The 18,379-nt window shown below is 37.4% G+C and overlaps 1 protein-coding gene across 1 annotated transcript in view; it reads left to right on the top strand.

Moving 5' to 3' along the window:
* LOC127409881 (unconventional myosin-VI-like) overlaps nt 1–18,379 on the top strand; it is a 490,797-nt gene that overhangs the window by 52,993 nt on the left and 419,425 nt on the right. Inside the window, exons 18-29 of the mRNA XM_051644812.1 lie at nt 3,456–3,626; nt 4,813–4,851; nt 6,089–6,182; nt 6,803–6,933; nt 8,047–8,124; nt 8,484–8,613; nt 9,594–9,684; nt 10,151–10,301; nt 12,167–12,375; nt 13,010–13,088; nt 16,147–16,307; nt 17,088–17,123. Coding sequence (XP_051500772.1) covers nt 3,456–3,626; nt 4,813–4,851; nt 6,089–6,182; nt 6,803–6,933; nt 8,047–8,124; nt 8,484–8,613; nt 9,594–9,684; nt 10,151–10,301; nt 12,167–12,375; nt 13,010–13,088; nt 16,147–16,307; nt 17,088–17,123 — 1,370 coding nt within the window. The remainder of the gene's footprint in view (nt 1–3,455; nt 3,627–4,812; nt 4,852–6,088; nt 6,183–6,802; nt 6,934–8,046; nt 8,125–8,483; nt 8,614–9,593; nt 9,685–10,150; nt 10,302–12,166; nt 12,376–13,009; nt 13,089–16,146; nt 16,308–17,087; nt 17,124–18,379) is intronic.

The following is an 18,379-nucleotide window of genomic DNA, read 5'->3' as shown; positions in this document are numbered from 1 at the left end:
ATGATTTCTTTTTCTCTATATGTGGCAACATCTCTAAACGCACCAGGGCGTGATCTGAGACTTAAGATATTTCCACATCAACAACGGATTAAATGAGGGATTTGGATATCAAAAAAAAAAAAAAAAAAAAAAAATCTATTCTAGAATAAATCTTATGGACTGATGAAAAAAAATTATAGTCCCTACCAGATGGGTTCAAAAGTCTCCAAATATCTGTAAGACCAAGATTTTTACACAACCTGTGAAGCGTCAATATTGCTCTAAGGGGCTTACACACTTTTGCTTCACTATGATCAAGGACTGAGTCCATCATAAGATTACAGTCTCCTCCCAAAATTATATCATGAGGGGAGCCAGCGGCTTGCAACATCCCTTCAAGATCTATAAAAAAGCCCTGATCATCAGCGTTAGGTGCGTAAATATTAGCCAAAATCAAACTTTGCCCCTGAATTTCTGCTAAAACAATAATGACTCTCCCTAATTTATCTTTAGTCTGTTTGAGATATTTGAATTGTAGATATTTATTAATCAGTATAATGACTCCCTTGCTCTTACTTGAGCCAGCACTAAAGAAAACATGTCCACCCCATATCTTCCCACATTTTTCAGCTTCCTGCAGGGAAAGATGTGTTTCTTGAAGAAACACTCTATCATATTTCTTACGCTTAAGAAAATGAATAACCTTCCTTCTTTTTATGGGGTGCCCCAACCCCATTTACATTCCATGTGGAGAGAGATAGTACACTCATATTAACATATGACATTTTGATATAGTAGAAAAAATTAATTGTGTGTCAAAAACTAAATAATACAGACCACATTCCCCATTACTGCAACAATCAAACCCCGAGCTTCTCCCGAACAAAACAAACAGAAAAAATAAAAATGTGCGTATTAACCCCGCACACGACAGTGCCAACCGGAGACAATCCCTCTAAACTCAAAAGGTCCATGAACGCCCACGAGCCCCCACGACATCTTTGCCATCGGATTGCTCAATTTTGCCTCACAAATTTGTGACTTGTGAGGCAAAATTATATAACAGAAAATAAATTGTAAAATAAACCCCAGCCAATAGGAAGAATGAACACAAAGAACGTGTAGATTCATTCACAGAATTGTCTCAAAGGTGTGATCTTCCACAAAACAAATTCCAGCTGATAAAAAACCGTTCAGATTCCTCAGACAGACAAAAGAATGTTCAGTGAGCCAGCTGTTATGAGTTCAGCGGATGACGTAATCATTCCGATGTCCCGTAAAAATACTCAACAAAACAAACTCCAGCCAGCAGGAGGAATAAGCACGAAGAACGAACAGATTAATCCACAGCTGTTCCAAAGGAGTGTTATTTAATAGAACAAGCTCCAGCCGCTAGGCAGAACCAATACAAAAAGAAACAAAACCGGCATCCTGGTTCCCCGGATGGTCGAGTCAATTCACTCGGAGGCCACATAAAAGTATATACCATGACTTACTCAATCCGTCAACTTTATAAAGACATCCTTTATGTGAGCACGTAGATATTTTGCAGTCATCTGTAGTGTCCACTCTCAAACTGGCCGGGAACTTCAATGCAAAAGTAATCTTCCATCAATGCAAAAGTTTCTTTAAGGAAAAGTGTTATTCACAAAACAAACTCCAGCCGCTCGGTGGAGCCAACGCAAAAGAAAAAAGAAACCAAAATGACACCCAGCTTCCTCAAAAGCCATAGTAAGTACAGCGAGTCGACCCACTCACATGAGAAACACCCAATGGTTTACTCACCCATTGATTCTATAAAAGACAGTGCCTGATTGGGACATGTAAATACTTTGCGACCGTCCTTCGTTTCTATTCTCAGTTTGGCCGGAATCATCAGAGCAAAAGTGATCTTTCGCTGATGTAAGAGTTTCTTACATTCCTTGAACCGATCGCGTTTCTCTCTTGTCGAACTCGCAAAGTCCGGGAACAAGAAAATATTATGGTTCTTCCAAGAAATCTTCCCTTTGCTCCTCGCCTGGCGCAACACAAGATCTTTATCGGATGATCTCAGAAATTTGGCCAGATTCGATCGGGGCCCGTCTTCCTCAGCAGATCTGCAAGCCAGGACTCTGTGAGCTCGCTCAATTTCCAGCTTGTGGCCTGTTATGTTGAGCAGACTCGGGAAAAGCTCATCTAGGAATTTCACCATATCTCTGCCCTCCTCATGCTCAGGAATTCCAACAATTCAAACGTTATTCCTGTGGCTTCTATTCTCAAGATCTTCAAGCTTTTCAAGGAGATGTTCCAAATCAACTTTGGTCGCAGTCGGATTAGCGGTTAATTCCCTCTCCGAAGACTCCAGACAATCGATTCATCTCTCAACACCAGTAACTCTTGTAACTAACTCAGAGAATTGTATTTCCATCGCCGTAATCGATCGACGTATTACAGCGAGATCCTCCAAGTCAGCAAGAAACTTTGTCAGCATCACCGACATGTTGGACAACTGACGCTGGATATCCTCTACCACCGTGCCATCCAAATCGAGTCCCCAGTCTGTAGGCCTGTCGTGGCTTTCATCCTGAACACGTAAGTGTCTTTTAATGTCTCCAGAGCCTGAGGATTTTGACTTTGCCATGTTTTGCCTCAAAGAGCAAATGTGTAACTGGGTGTATCAAATTTCACCAGATTATAATATGAAAATAATAAAAAATTTAGCAAAGTGCGCAGAGCTCGTCGCTCATACATCTGCTTCTTGCATGGCATCACGTGACCTCCTGTAAGAAAGATTAGTAACATTTTCAGACTAGAAACTATGAATTTCTAAAGAATTTTTCCTTGATGCAGATTGTTCGGTGATGTAATGTAATCAGGAATATTATCACATACAACAAAAAAAAAAAAAAAAGATTTAAAAACATTTTCGTAAAATGAAATAATGAACACTAATTTGAACCCTCCTATTGTCTTAAAGGGATAGTTCACCCAAAAATGAAAATTCACTCATCATTTACTCACCTTTATGCCATCCCAGATGCTCATATCTGTAGGTCCAAACAATGCAAGTGATTGATGGCCAGAACTTTGAAGGTCCAAAAAGCACATAAAGCAGCATAAAAGTAATCCATATGACTCCAGTGGTTAAATCAGTATCTTCAGAAGCGATATGATAGGTGTGGGTGAGAAATAGATCAATATTTAAGTCCTTTACCACTATAAATCAATCTCTTTTTTGGACAACAAAAATGTTGTTTATTTTATTTTAGTTAGCTTTCAACTACTGATTCTAATTTTGCTTTGTATTTTCAAATCACCTCAAATGGTAAAGACGCTTTGTTGAATATTTCTTTGAAATTCAAAACAGAAATTGTATTGTGCATTGGATCAGAGGTAGTCATACGAATGTAGACATACATTCAGACTTGAATTGGTACAAAATTCTTCTTAGCAATGTATTTCAATATATTTTCCTGAGTTTTTAATGTTTGTCTCAGACTCAATTTGTGGAGAAGAATAATGATGCCCTTCACATGTCGTTGGTGTGTCTGGTGAGCGAGTCGAAGGATAAATTCATCGGAAAACTCTTTAAGAACTCAAACCACTCCAAAGACACTAAACAGAAAGCAGGCAAACTCAGCTTCATCAGTGTCGGCAACAAATTCAAGGTATGTCTCAAAGTGTAATATGCTGTGAATGTGTTGGATTTTTTTGTCTGTGTTAATAAAAAATATTGCAAATAACAATAATCAACAATTTATTCATTTGGAGTGTTTTGTATGGAGTGTGAACATTGTACAGTAGGCAGAACCTGCAATTTGAAAGTCTTGAAATTAATGTATGGATTCAGATGCAAAAAATGTATTTGTATTTTAAATGTTATTTATTTACATAATTTTATTTGATGTACCTTTACCCTGCAGTTAATTCACCCACCGCTTATGTATGTAGCCTATAGACAGAGATGTGATGCCATGTATAGTATTCAATGATATTTTTAGAATATGACAACATGAGGCAGTGAAAATGCATGTTAGATCCAGTGTACACAAGACCTCTCTCTCTGTCAGAAGATATCCATATATCAAAGTTCTGTCTGATTTCCAAAATCAGTCAACATCAACAGCTTGTTATGTTAACTTACTCTCCTACCAGCCCAAGAGTCCGCAGGGGGAATGCAAAGAAGGCAGGAGACAAAGTGATGGTAAAAATTAGCAAAGTTTATTGAATAATCTTGAGAGTCCAGTCTATAGGCATGCACGCAAGTACTTCAAAACAACGAACGAGACATTCAAAACTACAATGACGGACTACAGGACTGTGTTTGTGCTGCTCCAGATTTTGAGTTTATTGACGCTTCTCCAGCAAATTGTAGTAATTATGCAACCTCATCGTCTGTCCAGACAAATTTCGCCATCTTCTTTGTTTGTATTCACCGCTCTGTGGAAGAATGCTTATATGCGCAGGCGCGCAGTGTTTCTTTAGAAAGTGACATCGCCAACTATTGGCCTGGCATGCATAATACAGCGTTTTTAGTCGTTTTCGCGGATCCGTGTGACCTGGGATCATTTTGACAACATTGTCGTCTGTACGTGAAACTTCTCAAAAACGCAAAGGAAAAACTTTCCTTAGGTTTTTTTTAGTACATCGTTGTCATGTAAACGTACCCTCAAAAAAAAAAAACTCTCTTTTTTGCAACGTATCTCTAGTTGTGTGTTTGTCTATGTAAATGTCAAATGCTCTTTGTACTAGTAGACTACTCTGTGGGTACATGGTTTTAGAAAGGTATGATTGCGAAAATCAACAGGCATGTATCGTATTGTTTTTGTCATATTTGTTTTCTGTATCTCACAGACGCAGTTGAATATTCTTTTGGAAAAGCTGCGCAGTACCGTGAGTTATCAAACGTATTTATTTTTTTCAATTTGAGCTAAATGTGTGTTTCTACACAGAATGTAGTAGCAAACATTCTGTCTCAGGTGGTACATTGAGTGGTACATCAAAATACATACAGTAAACATACAGTATATACAGCATAAAATAATTCCTAATCAGTATTTTTGTCAAAAATATTGAAACATCCTTTAAAACAAAATACATTTACTTGAGTAGCAAAAATACTTACACTGCCATAAAGATATTAAGATTTTATATTAAGAATATATATTAACCCTATAATGCCACCTGTATCAAATTTGATACGCTATTTTCTAAAGCCTGTGCATTATTAACATAATCAATTTTTTTCCAAAAATCCTGTTGTCTGCAATTTTCTAGATGTCTGCTGCCACCTAGTGGACATTTCTGGGAATATCTTGGTTAAACATTTTTATATTATTTTATTGAAAAAGCCTGTTGAAATCCATGTATCAAATATGTTACAGCAGGCTTTTGAGGTATATCTCTCAATCACCAATACATTTACATTCATGCCCACCACAAAAAACAAACAAACAAAAAAAAAAAATCACAGAGCTTTGAAAATTCTGACATATACTTTTTATAAGATATATTTAGTGTAAACTAATATTTCTGTGTATTTTCATATATGTAGCCTGTCATTATAAAGATCTCATTATTTTACATTACAAGCTATTATGATGTCATCTTACCATAAGTTTTAGAGACCCAGTGAAAAAAGTTTTACAATTTCCCTTTTTTAAATGTAAATATAGTGTTTGGTGCATAAAATATATGTGATAAAAACTTTACAATTTTTTGACAAATCGTTCATATGGCTTTACAGAGTTAAATTAAGTTTATTTTTCTTACCCCATTGGCAGATTATTTTTTACTTGTTTTTAACATAAACCTCACTAATTTTTAATCAACATACGATTAAATTAAGAAAAACTACTTTCCAATGGGTTAAGATGCTGTATATTCTATAAAAACAAGTCTTTCTGTATTTAAGGCAGCACAAGTATTTTGCTTTTCAATTTTTTTATTTACATTTTTTCTTGTTTGAAGAATTTTTACATAGATTACAGGAAAACAAGACAAAATTAGTTGGTGAGAAAATTATATTTTGCAGTGTGAAATGTTTTTGTAATTCATAGCTGATAGTGATTGAGTGCTGGGGTGTGTGTGTGTGTGTGTGTGTGTGTGTGTGTGTGTGTGTGTGTTTCAGGGTTCAAGTTTTATCCGCTGTGTAAAGCCCAATCTAAAGATGATCAGTCATCAGTTTGAGGGAGCTCAGATACTGTCGCAACTTCAGTGCTCAGGTGAACACACACACTGTTGCAACATACAGTATGCTTGCATACATACAGTATGACAAATCTTTCATATGTCAGGCTTTACAGGGCTAAATTAAGTAGATTTTTTTTTTTTTTTACTTGTGTTTAACAAACCTCATAAACATAAATTTCACAAAACTGCCACAGAATTATGAGTCTATTATCAAAAATAGATAGGCCTATATTTATTTAATATTCAGCAGATTGAGAGAAGTCAAGAACTAACAATGAGCCTTGTGCTTTCAAATATCAGTGAATATATAAAATAAATATATATAAAAAAATCAAAGTGACATTCTAGTCAGTTTGAACAGCAAGCCTTTTCAGGCAGAGTGATTTTATCATAATAAATGTGATTTTACTCCACCTCCCTAAGTTCACCCCTTTGGGTAAAATTACCGGTCAAGCTCGGAGACTAGCTGACCAAGCAGCTAAACCAGCTAAGACCAGCAAACCACCCTAGGCTGGTTTAGGCTGAGGCAGTTTGTCATCTGCTTAACCCTCAGGATCAAATCTATCAGCCACTCACTGTGGTGTTTGCGTGTGTACTGCATGTATCTTCTCTGACTGTGTCTGACTAGATGTTCTTGTGTTTGTGTGGTCAGGTATGGTGTCTGTGTTGGATCTGATGCAGGGCGGCTTCCCCTCGCGTGCACCCTTCCATGAGCTCTACAATATGTACAAAGAGTACATGCCTGCCAAACTCACACGACTCGATCCACGACTCTTCTGCAAGGTTTGTGAGTGTGTGTGTTTAGGGCAGCAAAACAACAAGCTGTTATTACAATGGTTGTGTATGTGAAGGATCAGATTCAGTGTCCGTTTATTATAAGCGACTTTGGACTTGTTTTTTCATGAAGTCATTTATAAATATAAGAAGTCACAGGTCGTGGTTTTTTGGGCTTGTTTCCAGAGTACAGTCGCATTGTTGGGCTTGCTGATTCTTGGGCTCCCGAAGCACAATAAACTGGGATCCACCACTAATAGCAGCTGCCAAATAACACCATCTACTGTTAGAGCTGTGCTCTACATCAGTGGTGTCAAACACACGGCCGGCGGAAGAGTCCTCTGACCCGCACAATGGCAGAATTTCGAACTCGCGGTCTCGAGAATACGTGCGTAAGCACAATTTTTATCTGAAACTGGAATGGCGAGTGACAGGGCAGCCCAGTTCATTTGCTCAATCACGGCAATAATGACAAAATAACTGACTCACAAGAACGATTCACTGACATATGGGACATCATTATGGATTGCAAGCAAGTTCTACTCTACACATGAGAAATTTCAAGCTCATGAAATGAGTAGAGAAAAACTATATATAAATTAATTTTAGACTTTTAATTTTTGTAATATTCCCTGATATTTTCAGGTTTTCCATGACAATGGGAACCCTGTAAAGAGCAATGAGTGTGTGCTCCCTTTATTAATCCCAATATCCGTTATTAAAGCAGTATAAAGTTGATTCAGAACATTATAAACTACAGAAGAACATGTGCATGTGCTCTGTACAAAACAAGGTTTAACAAAATATAATCTGCCCGCATAACATGACGTTTAGTCCAAACAGGTTACCAAATGCTGATCAATGTTTAAGACCATGAGACCCTCCATAAGCACCCCTCAACCAGGCAAAACAATTGAGGTCGCTTATTTTCACTTGTTTTGGTGAGGCAAGTCGCTTATTTTGGGCTTGTTTTTGCAGACCAGGTCACAAGATCTGACAAAACTGATCAGATTGTATATTGTGTGTGTTAGTTGAGATTTACCAACATTTACTCAGCATTTAGCCCTCAGAGTATTTGTAATAAACACTAAAGATTTTTACAATGTTGTTGTTTTTCTCCAGGCTTTGTTCAAAGCTCTCGGCCTGAATGAAAACGATTATAAATTTGGTTTGACGAAGGTATTCTTCAGACCTGGAAAGGTGATTATATATCTGTACTATTTATTAACAGGATCAGAGTCTCATGAAGAAATGTCCTGATTCTTGGGCTCCCAACAATCTGTATATTACTTTAAAATCAAAAGTATGATTTTAAGTATGAAAGTTTGCATAAAGTATACTACCATCATGTGTACTTACTATTGTATTTTATAAATGTACTTTACAATTTAAATAATATAATATATCTTTAATTTTCCCACATTGGGATTTTTGCATTACTTGTATTTTTATTTTTATTTTGAGGTGAAATAATAAATAATTATTAAACAGGCCCTCGATAGTCAAAAAGTGAGAACTGTACAGATGAGTTGATTGTTATCTTGTTGGTCCGGTGTCAGTTTGCAGAGTTTGATCAGATCATGAAGTCCGATCCTGATCATCTGGCTGAGCTTGTCAAACGTGTCAATAAATGGCTTATCTGCAGCCGCTGGAAGAAGGTGCAGTGGTGTGCGCTGTCAGTTATTAAACGTATGTAACCTACAGTTCAGTTCCCTTTAATGATTATGATCTTAAGTGCTAGAATGCATTAGTTTGCATGATCTATTATGGAGGACCAAATATTCATAAATTTACAAATAAATACATGTACATTTACAAAATGTATTTTTGTATCGCACCTCTTCAACGATATCTATGCCTGAATGTGAAAGGCACACCCCATCCGTATTATATATCAGGAAAGAAATGTAGAAATAAAGCAAATGGAAATAAATGAAAGCGTTAATACAGAAATGAACATTGGAATAAATAAAATGTTAAAATTTGTCAAAATTCAGAAATCACCTTTTCATTTCATGTGTGCTAATCTGACTTGAATTGGCCACACACAGGTTGTTGAATTGGAATTTGACTAGGGATGACAGGAAGATGATTTTACTAAAAGAAACTCAACACAATCACACAAAAGAGAAATTTCTTTAGTTTTGTCTCATAATATAAATATTAACCATTTGACAGTAATTACTGTCAAAACAATTAACACAGCCATCAAAATGCAGCACCACTTTGTTTTCAGACAACTTTATAATAGTAAATATTAATCAAATTCTGGGGTAAATTAGAGCATTCTGGGAGATTTTCTGGGAGTTAATTTATAAAATATAATGACATGTATTTGCATTAAATATACATTGGATTCAACATTGAAATAACCTATATGTTGCATGTATAGTAAGCTACACTTACTGCAGAGTAGTTAAAATATTTTTTTAATTACATTCCATTTTAATTCCACTTCATTAAATTACATTACAATTACAGTTCTGCATCATGTGTGCTACCTCAATTTAAATTAAATTGTCAGGAACTAAATTGGAATTTAACAGCATTCTCAGTTCAATTCTGAATAGTGCACAACAAGCTCAAATCTTCAAGAAATGTTTTAGGAGAAACATTTTAATGATTTTTCATAGAAGTGATTGTTTAATTTGTGTCTCTTGCTCTGTCAGTGAAGAATAAGATGCTGTATCGAGCTCAAGCGTGCATCCAGATGCAAAAGACTGTTCGCATGTGGCTGTGCAAGAGGAAACATAAACCACGGTGAGTGGCACCTTGTCTCATCTACACTGTTCTTCACTTCATTAAGATGATGCACAGACACACCCTTATGTCTGTAAAAAGCACTTATTAGTGAAGCAACACACAGGAATAATATCAGTAATGCATTACCAGAAGTTCACCGGCCTAGTAAAGTAATCTCACTTCAAAACAAGTGATTTATCCAACTTTACAGCTCCAAGAACACACATTTGTTAATAAACAATTTGAGTAAGTACTTTCACAAAAATGTAAGCTGCTCATTTCTGTGTTTAAACCCCCCAGTACACTTGCCCTATAGACTTCCATAGTACATGCATTACTGTAAAGCCTTTTTGCATTCATTTGTACAAAAAGTGTGAGTTGTAAAAACCTTGGGAATACACTAGCACAGAAAATTACAATACAGCAGCTTCTAACGTATGATAGTTCCTATTTATGTAATTGTGTCTATGTGTGTGTTTGTTAGTATCGAAGGGCTGGTGAAAGCTCGTAACCTGAAGAAAAGGATGGAGAAGTTGAATGAGGTGGTTTCTGGACTCAAAGAGGGCAAACAGGAAATGAGTAAACAAATGCAGGAACTAGATTTCTCTATCAACGCACATATACTCAAGATTAAGGTGTGCACCATTCCATATTAATCTCGTCAGTGAAAATACTGACAACAATGTTCATTGATAAAGGTTAATTTTTTTATTTTGTCAACGATAACAAAGGTGAGACGTAAAAGTGTAATGCAATAACCTAAACTGTCTAAACGTGAGGAATTCACAACAGTCACTTCTAAAAGTAGCTAATACTTCAGTATACACTGATGAGCCAAAACATTATGACCACTCACAGGTGAAGCAAATAATGTTGATCATCTCCTAACAAGGCCACATGTCAAGGTCTGAGTAGATTAGATGGTAAGTGAACAATCAGTTCTCGTAGTCAAGGTGTTGAATGCAGGAGAAATGGGCAGGAGTAAAGCGACTTTGACAAGGGCCAAATTGTTATGGCCGGACAACTGGGTCAGAGTATCTCTGAAACAGCAAGGCTTGTGGAGTGCTCCCGGTCAGCAGTGGTGAATACCTAACGACAGTGGTCTGAGGAGGGACAAACCACAAACCGGCGACAGGGTGTTGGGCGGCCAAGGCTTATTGATGCACGAGGGCAACAAAGTCAGAGTGCCCATGATGGCCCTTTTCCACCGTTGCAAGCACCTACAATGGGCACGTGAGCGTCGGAACTGGAACATGAAGCAGTGGAAGAAGGTCGCCTGTTCCGATGAGTCCGGTTTTCTTTTACATCACATGGACAGCTGTGTGCGTGTGCACCGTTTACCTGGGGAAGTGATGGCACCAGGATGCACTGTGGGCAGATAACAAGCTGGTGGAGGGAGTGTGATGCTCTAGGCAATGTTCTGTTGGGAAACCCTGGGTCTGGCTATTCATGTGGACATTCGTCAATTTGACAAGTGCCACCTGCCTAAACATCGTTGCAGACCAGGTACACCCCTTCGTGGCAATGGTGTTCCCTGATGGCAGTGGCCTCTTTCAGCAGGATAATGCGCCCTGCCACACTGCATACAGTGGTTTGCGGTACATGATGAAGAGTTCATGGTGTTGCCCTGGCCTCCAAATTCCCCAGATCTCAATCCGATTGAGCATCTGTGTGATGTGCTGGACCAACAAGTCCGTTCCACAGTGGCTCCACCTCACAACTGACAGGACTTGAAGGATCTGCTGTGAATGTCTTGGTGCCAGATACCACAGGACACCTTAAGGGGTCTTGTAGAGTCCATGACTCTGCAGGTCGGCACTGTTTTGGCGTCACGCGGAGGACCAACAGCATATTAGGCAGGTGATCATAATATTTTGGCTCATCAGTGTATTTATTATATGCTATTATTTCAGGAGCTCAGGTTTTCAGGACAGTTTCTCATGTTGTTTAATCTTACATATTAAATATTTGACATTTTCAAGATGTTTGACATGTTTAAATCATTTTAAGTAGTTCATACATTTTGCAAAATATTTGAATATTTGGGGGAAATTTGGTCTGTCACAGTTTGATACATGTTTTTGTCATTTGCTCATCAACTAAAATGTTATTAAATTGACTAATATTAATAAATATGACATGATGAAACATTGACTAAATTAAAGGACATTTTCCTCAAAAGAAAAATATTGTGACTAAGATAAAAAATAAAAATGACACTGGTACCATTAAAATTATTTGCATTGTGACATTATTTTAGTAACATTTATTCTCATTTCCACTAAGGAATTCTAATTACTGTAATGCCAAAAAATTCCATTGTTATTACAATAGAAAAATCTCATTTTCTTCATGATCAATCTAAATATAGAAAAAAAATCAACCCATTAGACAAAAAATTGTGTGTAGTTGAGGATACACCTGAGTGCGTTAGCGGTACAATAATGTTCTTATGGTTTTAATCGTTCCTGTACTCTGTACTGTATGTGTCATACTCTAGAACACTGTGATGAGTCACATTGACATTGATCATGAGCATCAGGCTCTAGTCACATGCTCACAAGAGCTGCTCAGCAACATGCAGAAGAAGAAGCAGGAAGAGGAGGAGATGGAGCGCCTCAGACGCATCCAAGAGGAAATGGAGAAAGAGAGGAAGAGACGTGAGGAAGAAGAACAGAGACGCAAACAAGAGGAAGAGGAAAGACGCCAGTGAGTATACAGCTGAGTATACACTTCATGAAAGTCACCTGAGAATTAAAATTCTGTCATCATTGTCTCGCACTCATGTTGTTTCAGTCCCGAATGACTTTCTGTCTTCCGTGGAAAACAATGAAAAGTGAAATGAAAGTGAATGGAGAATGGGTCTGTCAAGCTCCAAAATGACACAAAAAAAAAGTATCATAAAAGAAGTCTATAAGATGTCTTTTCCTCACCCGAAGCTGTTGACTTAAGAAGACTTGGAATATAGCTCTTAAGTAAAAATTAACTGCTCATATGTTTCTTTCTTTGTGCCGTTTGTTTGTTTTTGTAATTTTGGAGTTTGACAGACCCAGTCCTCATTCACTTTCATTATATGGAAAAGAGTGGCAAGGATATACTTCACAATTTCTCCTTTCTTTAAGAAGTTCTCTGGGATTGTGGATTGCGATGAAAATGCACATATTCCACTTTTGTTGCATTTTGTGTCCATGAGGTGAAGGTTTCTTGCATCAAAAACAGTCCCAATTAAATTTCACATGATAATTTCCCACCCTCTCCCAGACCTTTACAATTAAACAGCCTGTTTTTGCTGTTGTACCTTGAAGACTTCTATATGGAAATGACACTGATCTGTGTCTTTTAGGAAAGCAGAGATGGAGTTGAAGAGGAAACAGGAAGAGGAAGAGCGTAAGAAAAGAGAAGAGGAGGAGAGGAGACTGCAGGTGACCTCAGATTAACACTTCACAAAATCACTCTAGCATTTTTACACCCAGCTGGTCCAAAGTTCACATTCGGCTGAACTGAGAATATTTGCCAGTCATAACTATTTCCCACATACACTGGCGGCCAAAAGTTTGGAATAATACAGATTTTACTGTTTTGGAAGAAAATTGGTACTTTAATTCACCAAAGTGGCATTCAACTGATCACAAAGTATAGTCAGGACATTACTGATGTAAAAAAAACAGCATCACTATTTGAAAAAAGTAATTTTTTATCAAATATAGACAGGCCCCATTTTCAGCAGCCATCACTCCAACACTATATCCTTGAGTAATCATGCTAAATTGCTAATTTGGTACTAGAAAATCACTTCCCATTATATCAAACACAGTTGAAAGCTATTTGGTTTGTTAAATGAAGCTTAATGAGTCTTTGTGTTTGTTTTTGAGTTGCTACAGTATGCAATAGACTGGCATGTCTTTAGGTAAATATTAGGTCAAAAATTGCAAAAAAAAAAGAAACAGCTTTCTCTAGAAACTCTTCAGTCAATCATTGTTTTGAGGAATGAAGGCTATACAATGCTTGAAATTGCCAAAAAACTGAAGATTTCATACAAAGGTTTACACTACAGTCTTCAAAGACAAAGGACAACTGGCTCTAACAAGGACAGAAAGAGATGTGGAAGCCCAGATGTACAACTAAACAAGAGGATAAGTACATCAGAGTCTCTAGTTTGAGAAATAGACACCTCACATGTCCTCACCTGACAGCTTCATTGAATTCTACCCACTCAACACCAGTTTCATGTACAACAGTAAATAGAAGACTCAGGGGTGCAGATCTTATGGGAAGAATTGCAAAGAAAAAGCCACTTTTGAAATGGAAAAACAAAAAGAAAAGGTTAGAGTGGGCAAAGAAACGCAGACATTGGACAACAGATAATTGGAAAAGTGTTATGGATCTTAACCCCATTGAGCTTTTGTGGGATCAGCTAGACTGTAAGGTGCATGAGAAGTGCCCGACATGACAGCCACATCTATGGCAAGTGCTACAGGAAGCGTGGGGTGAAATGTCACCAGAGTATCTGTACAAACTGACAGCTAGAACACCAAGGATCTGCAAAGCTGTCATTGCTGTACATGGAGGATTTTTTGATGAGAACTCTTTGAAGTAGTTTAAGAAGTTCTGAATTATTTTTTCAAATTGTAATAGTAATTAATTCACATTATTTATTTATTTATTTTCCCCCTTTTTCTCCCAATTTGGAATGCCCAGTTCCCAATGTGCTTTATAAGTCCTTGTGGTCACGTAGTGATTCGCCTCAGTCCGGGTGGCGGAGGACGAATCCAGGTTCCCTCCGTGTCTGAGACCGTCAACCCGCGCATCTTATCACGTGGCTTGTTGAGCGTGTTGCCACGGAGATATAGCGCGTGTGGAGGCCTCACGCCATCCACCGTGGCAACCACGCTCAACTCCCCACGCACCCCACCGAGAACGAACCACATTATACCCTCCCTAGCAACTGGGCCAATTGGTTGCTTAGGAGACTTGGCTGGAGTCACTCAGCACACCCTGGGATTCAAACTAGCGAACTAGCGAACTCCAGGTGTGGTAGCCAGCGTTTTTACCACTGAGCTACCCAGGCCCCCATTTTTCAAAGAATACCACTTTGGTGAATAAAAGTATCAATTTATTTCCATAAGAGCAAAATCTGTACATTATTCCAAACTTTTGGCCGCCAGTGTATGTGAAGTAAGGCTGTCAAATTGGAATTTAAGATAAAAATGCACATTCGAATGCTAAAACGATCATTTGAATGTTGGATGTGTGCCAACCACTGATGATGACTTACATTCTTAGGCTAAAACATACGCAGTGCAACAAAAAATAAAACAGAACACGGGTGTCTAGAGACGTGTTTCAAAGGTTGAATTTACTTTAATTGACAAAGTTTCTTAAAAAAATGCATTGTTACTGCACGAGAACAGCGAGACAAGATGAAACGCTCAAAGATATCTGTCTAGCGCATGGAAAAAGACGTTTGCGTTCAGAGTGAATGCCACTCAGAGCTGGAGGTCTTTGGCAGTTGTGTCTTGATTATGCCTTGCTCTGTTATCAGCGTCTCTCTGCATAAGCATCAGGTGCACACATACAACTGTATTTAATGAAAAACACTGTGGTACCTCCGGTATTATGAAGCTTGAGTCTGTGGTAGTGCTGTGGCACCGGTGTATGCAACACTACATAGAACCGTCTATTGAAGTATTTCTTTTCTTGTTTTACTTTTTTTACTTAATTTTTTTTTTTAATTAACTGGCTTAAACTTTTGGATTTATCATTTAACGCACATTTTTTAACAGCCATATGCTTCAGCACAGTGATGATTGGTTTATATCAAAGAGCTAAAATACTATGTATCTTTATAATGTTACACCCTTTTGTTGACGTAGGAGAAAACGTCGATTTAAAAAGTAAATGTCTTGTAGATTTTCCCCCTACCAGAAATAATGTCTTTAAAATTTGATTATAATTTGAATTTTTGTAATATTTCAGTGAAAAATTTGAATTTTGTTTCTCAGCCCTGTTGATAGCCCTAATGTGAAATATTACTGTAGTGTAATAAAACTGAAGTGTGTCATTTCTGTCTGCCATTGATCAACAGATAGTAAACAGATGTCTAAACAGATCTCATCCCAAAACTCACATTATTCATTGAGCCATTGTTGCTGTGTCAGACTGGTCAGAATGCCAAACAAACAGCAATGTTTTTTATCGCCACAGAGCTTCAGAGTGTTACACGGAGGAAATTAACTTTTTTGTATTTTAATAACTGCCAGATTTTTACTTGCGTTTACTGAATGGCGAGTGATCATTTCCATCCAGTAGAGTGCTTGTAACGTCAAGATCATGGGTTTGAATTCCAGGAACACATGGAGTAATAAAGTGTATGCCTTGAATACACTGTTGCATTGGATAAGAGCCTCTGCCAAATGCATAAAAGTAAATGTAATTTGTGATGAGCGGTTGATGTGTGACGTATGTTGCTTTGTCTGTCAGGAGGAGATGGAGCTGCAGTTGGTGGCGGAGAGAGAGCAGGAGGCAGCACGAGAGGCCATGCTGAATCAAGAGCGCCGAGATCGTGAGCTCGCCCTGCGGATCGCTCAGAGTGAGGCCGAGCTGATTCCAGAGGAGACGCCCGCAGACGCAGGACTGCGCAGGTACTGTCACACCGGCATGTGCAGTCTCAAAGCATCTCACGCCTGGTTTCATTTAATTTTGGTATGAACAACATCTTATTTCACCAACTGAACTCCACAGTTTGATGGTATATACCATCATACTGCCCAGACGTATCTGCCATCATAGTGTTCCCAAAGGGCAGAGCAAAAACATTTATTGCATCAGACAAATTGCTTGCATGTCCATTTATACTGTTACTTTTCATACAAACACATATCATTGTCAGTCATGTCATGAGGAATGTTCTGAGTTCAATAAAACTGAAAATCTGTGTACAGTATCTGTGACAGAAAATAATGTCAACTTGTCCTACAGTTTGTAAAAACAAACCTAAAAACATGATGGGGAGCAGAAACAGCTGTTCATTTGTTTAGAAAAGCAGTCCCACCTCAAAATGGTTAAGACAACTTTACAGCTCAAATAATAAACAGAGTTTTAATGAATAACACTTTAACAAAAATACAAGGTTTACATCTTTGCTTTTACTTCCACTTGCACCATAGACTTCCATTGTAAATGCATTACTGCGGTTTTTGCTTTAAAAATAAACTGAGGGATGAGTTCAAATTATGTTCTGGGGTAATCGTCATTATGCCACAAATACTGTGGATATAGCTTCAATTGTATTAAACCCAGAACATTCCTTTAAAGCTTTACTGGTGGTGGGATTGTGAATTAGAGTTTTGTCTAATAACGATGGAGATTTTCATTTCTGTCTCCATCAGTCTATTTAACAATCTTCCTCTGTGTTTTTACAGTGTTGCACCACCACAAAAGCTCAAGAGCTTCACCATGTACGTTACATTTTACACTATGTCTCCTATTTAAAATCATAATTTTTGTTTATTGCTAATTATTAGATTAGCATAATATAATACCTTAGAATTAAATGTCTGCAGTAGCAGTTTATGGGAATCTAGTTGGTTTTTAAATAGGAATGGTAAAAATAGCAATTTTCAGATGCATCGCGATGTCAATATCGATTCTTAAATACCAAGATCGATCTTTTACCATATGCGCAACTCTCTACAACTCTCACTCGCATATAAGACCAAATTTCATGCTATTAAAGTAGTATATTGGCGAAGAAGTTCAGCACCGAGATCCTTTCACTGCATGTTGAGAGTAAAGGTTTGGTTTGACTCGTTCTATGTTATGTGTGTCCAAAGACGAGATCCAAACAATTCTTTTTTTTTTTTTTTCATTGAATAATGTCTCTTTTAATATCTATTCTGTGCTTTACAGTCAATTGTTGATCAAAAACAACAAAATATAAACATTTAATTCTAATCACGAAAAGCACGGATGAGGGTAAAGAAGCCATCTGAGTCCTCTCTCGTTAATTTGCACTCATTTACAGAGGCTCTTTACAGAACAGACGGTTTTCTTAAAGAGACAGTACCGATGTTTAGTACATGTTCTACAGATCAATGGAAATACTTTTAAATAGCATAAATTATGCATTAAACAATACACATGTATCAAAATATAATATATGCAGTATAATATCATATTTATTGATGGAATATATGGATTTGGACTTTTAAAAAGCTAAAATGTTACAAGAAAAAAGAAGGTCCCCTGTATAATTAACTGCATTAGCTGGAAGATCATTTATTTTATATGTAAGCAAAACAGGCATTATAACTGAAAAATACTAGGCTTGGGATCAATGCCTTTTGCACTCATCGATAATCAGAAGATTTTCCCAATGATTATCAATATATATATTGGGATTTTTTCAGATATAAACCTGTTGGACAATAGTTTTTGTGTTTTCAAACATATTTCTCAACAGAACTTTGGTAAAGTGTGAGTGGCAGGGTAAATTAAAGGGGTTTGCACACCGAATGTGTCTGGCAGAGGACATGGAGCATTCTAAAATTCGAAATAATTATTTTCATGAAGGTGCATACATAGCACGAGCTCACCGTCTTTGAAGGCTGCTCAAAAATCTGCAACGCCACAAAGTTTAATGCATAGTTTTCCATTAAAGTCAACCCAAATCATTATCAAAGGACAAAGATTATTTACTCTAGCCATCAGTGGA

This window comes from Myxocyprinus asiaticus, chromosome 19 (genome assembly GCF_019703515.2).
Source record: "Myxocyprinus asiaticus isolate MX2 ecotype Aquarium Trade chromosome 19, UBuf_Myxa_2, whole genome shotgun sequence".
Lineage (NCBI taxonomy): Eukaryota > Metazoa > Chordata > Actinopteri > Cypriniformes > Catostomidae > Myxocyprinus > Myxocyprinus asiaticus.
Note: the sequence above shows the minus strand (reverse complement) of the source record. Positions and strands in the feature narration are given on the sequence as shown.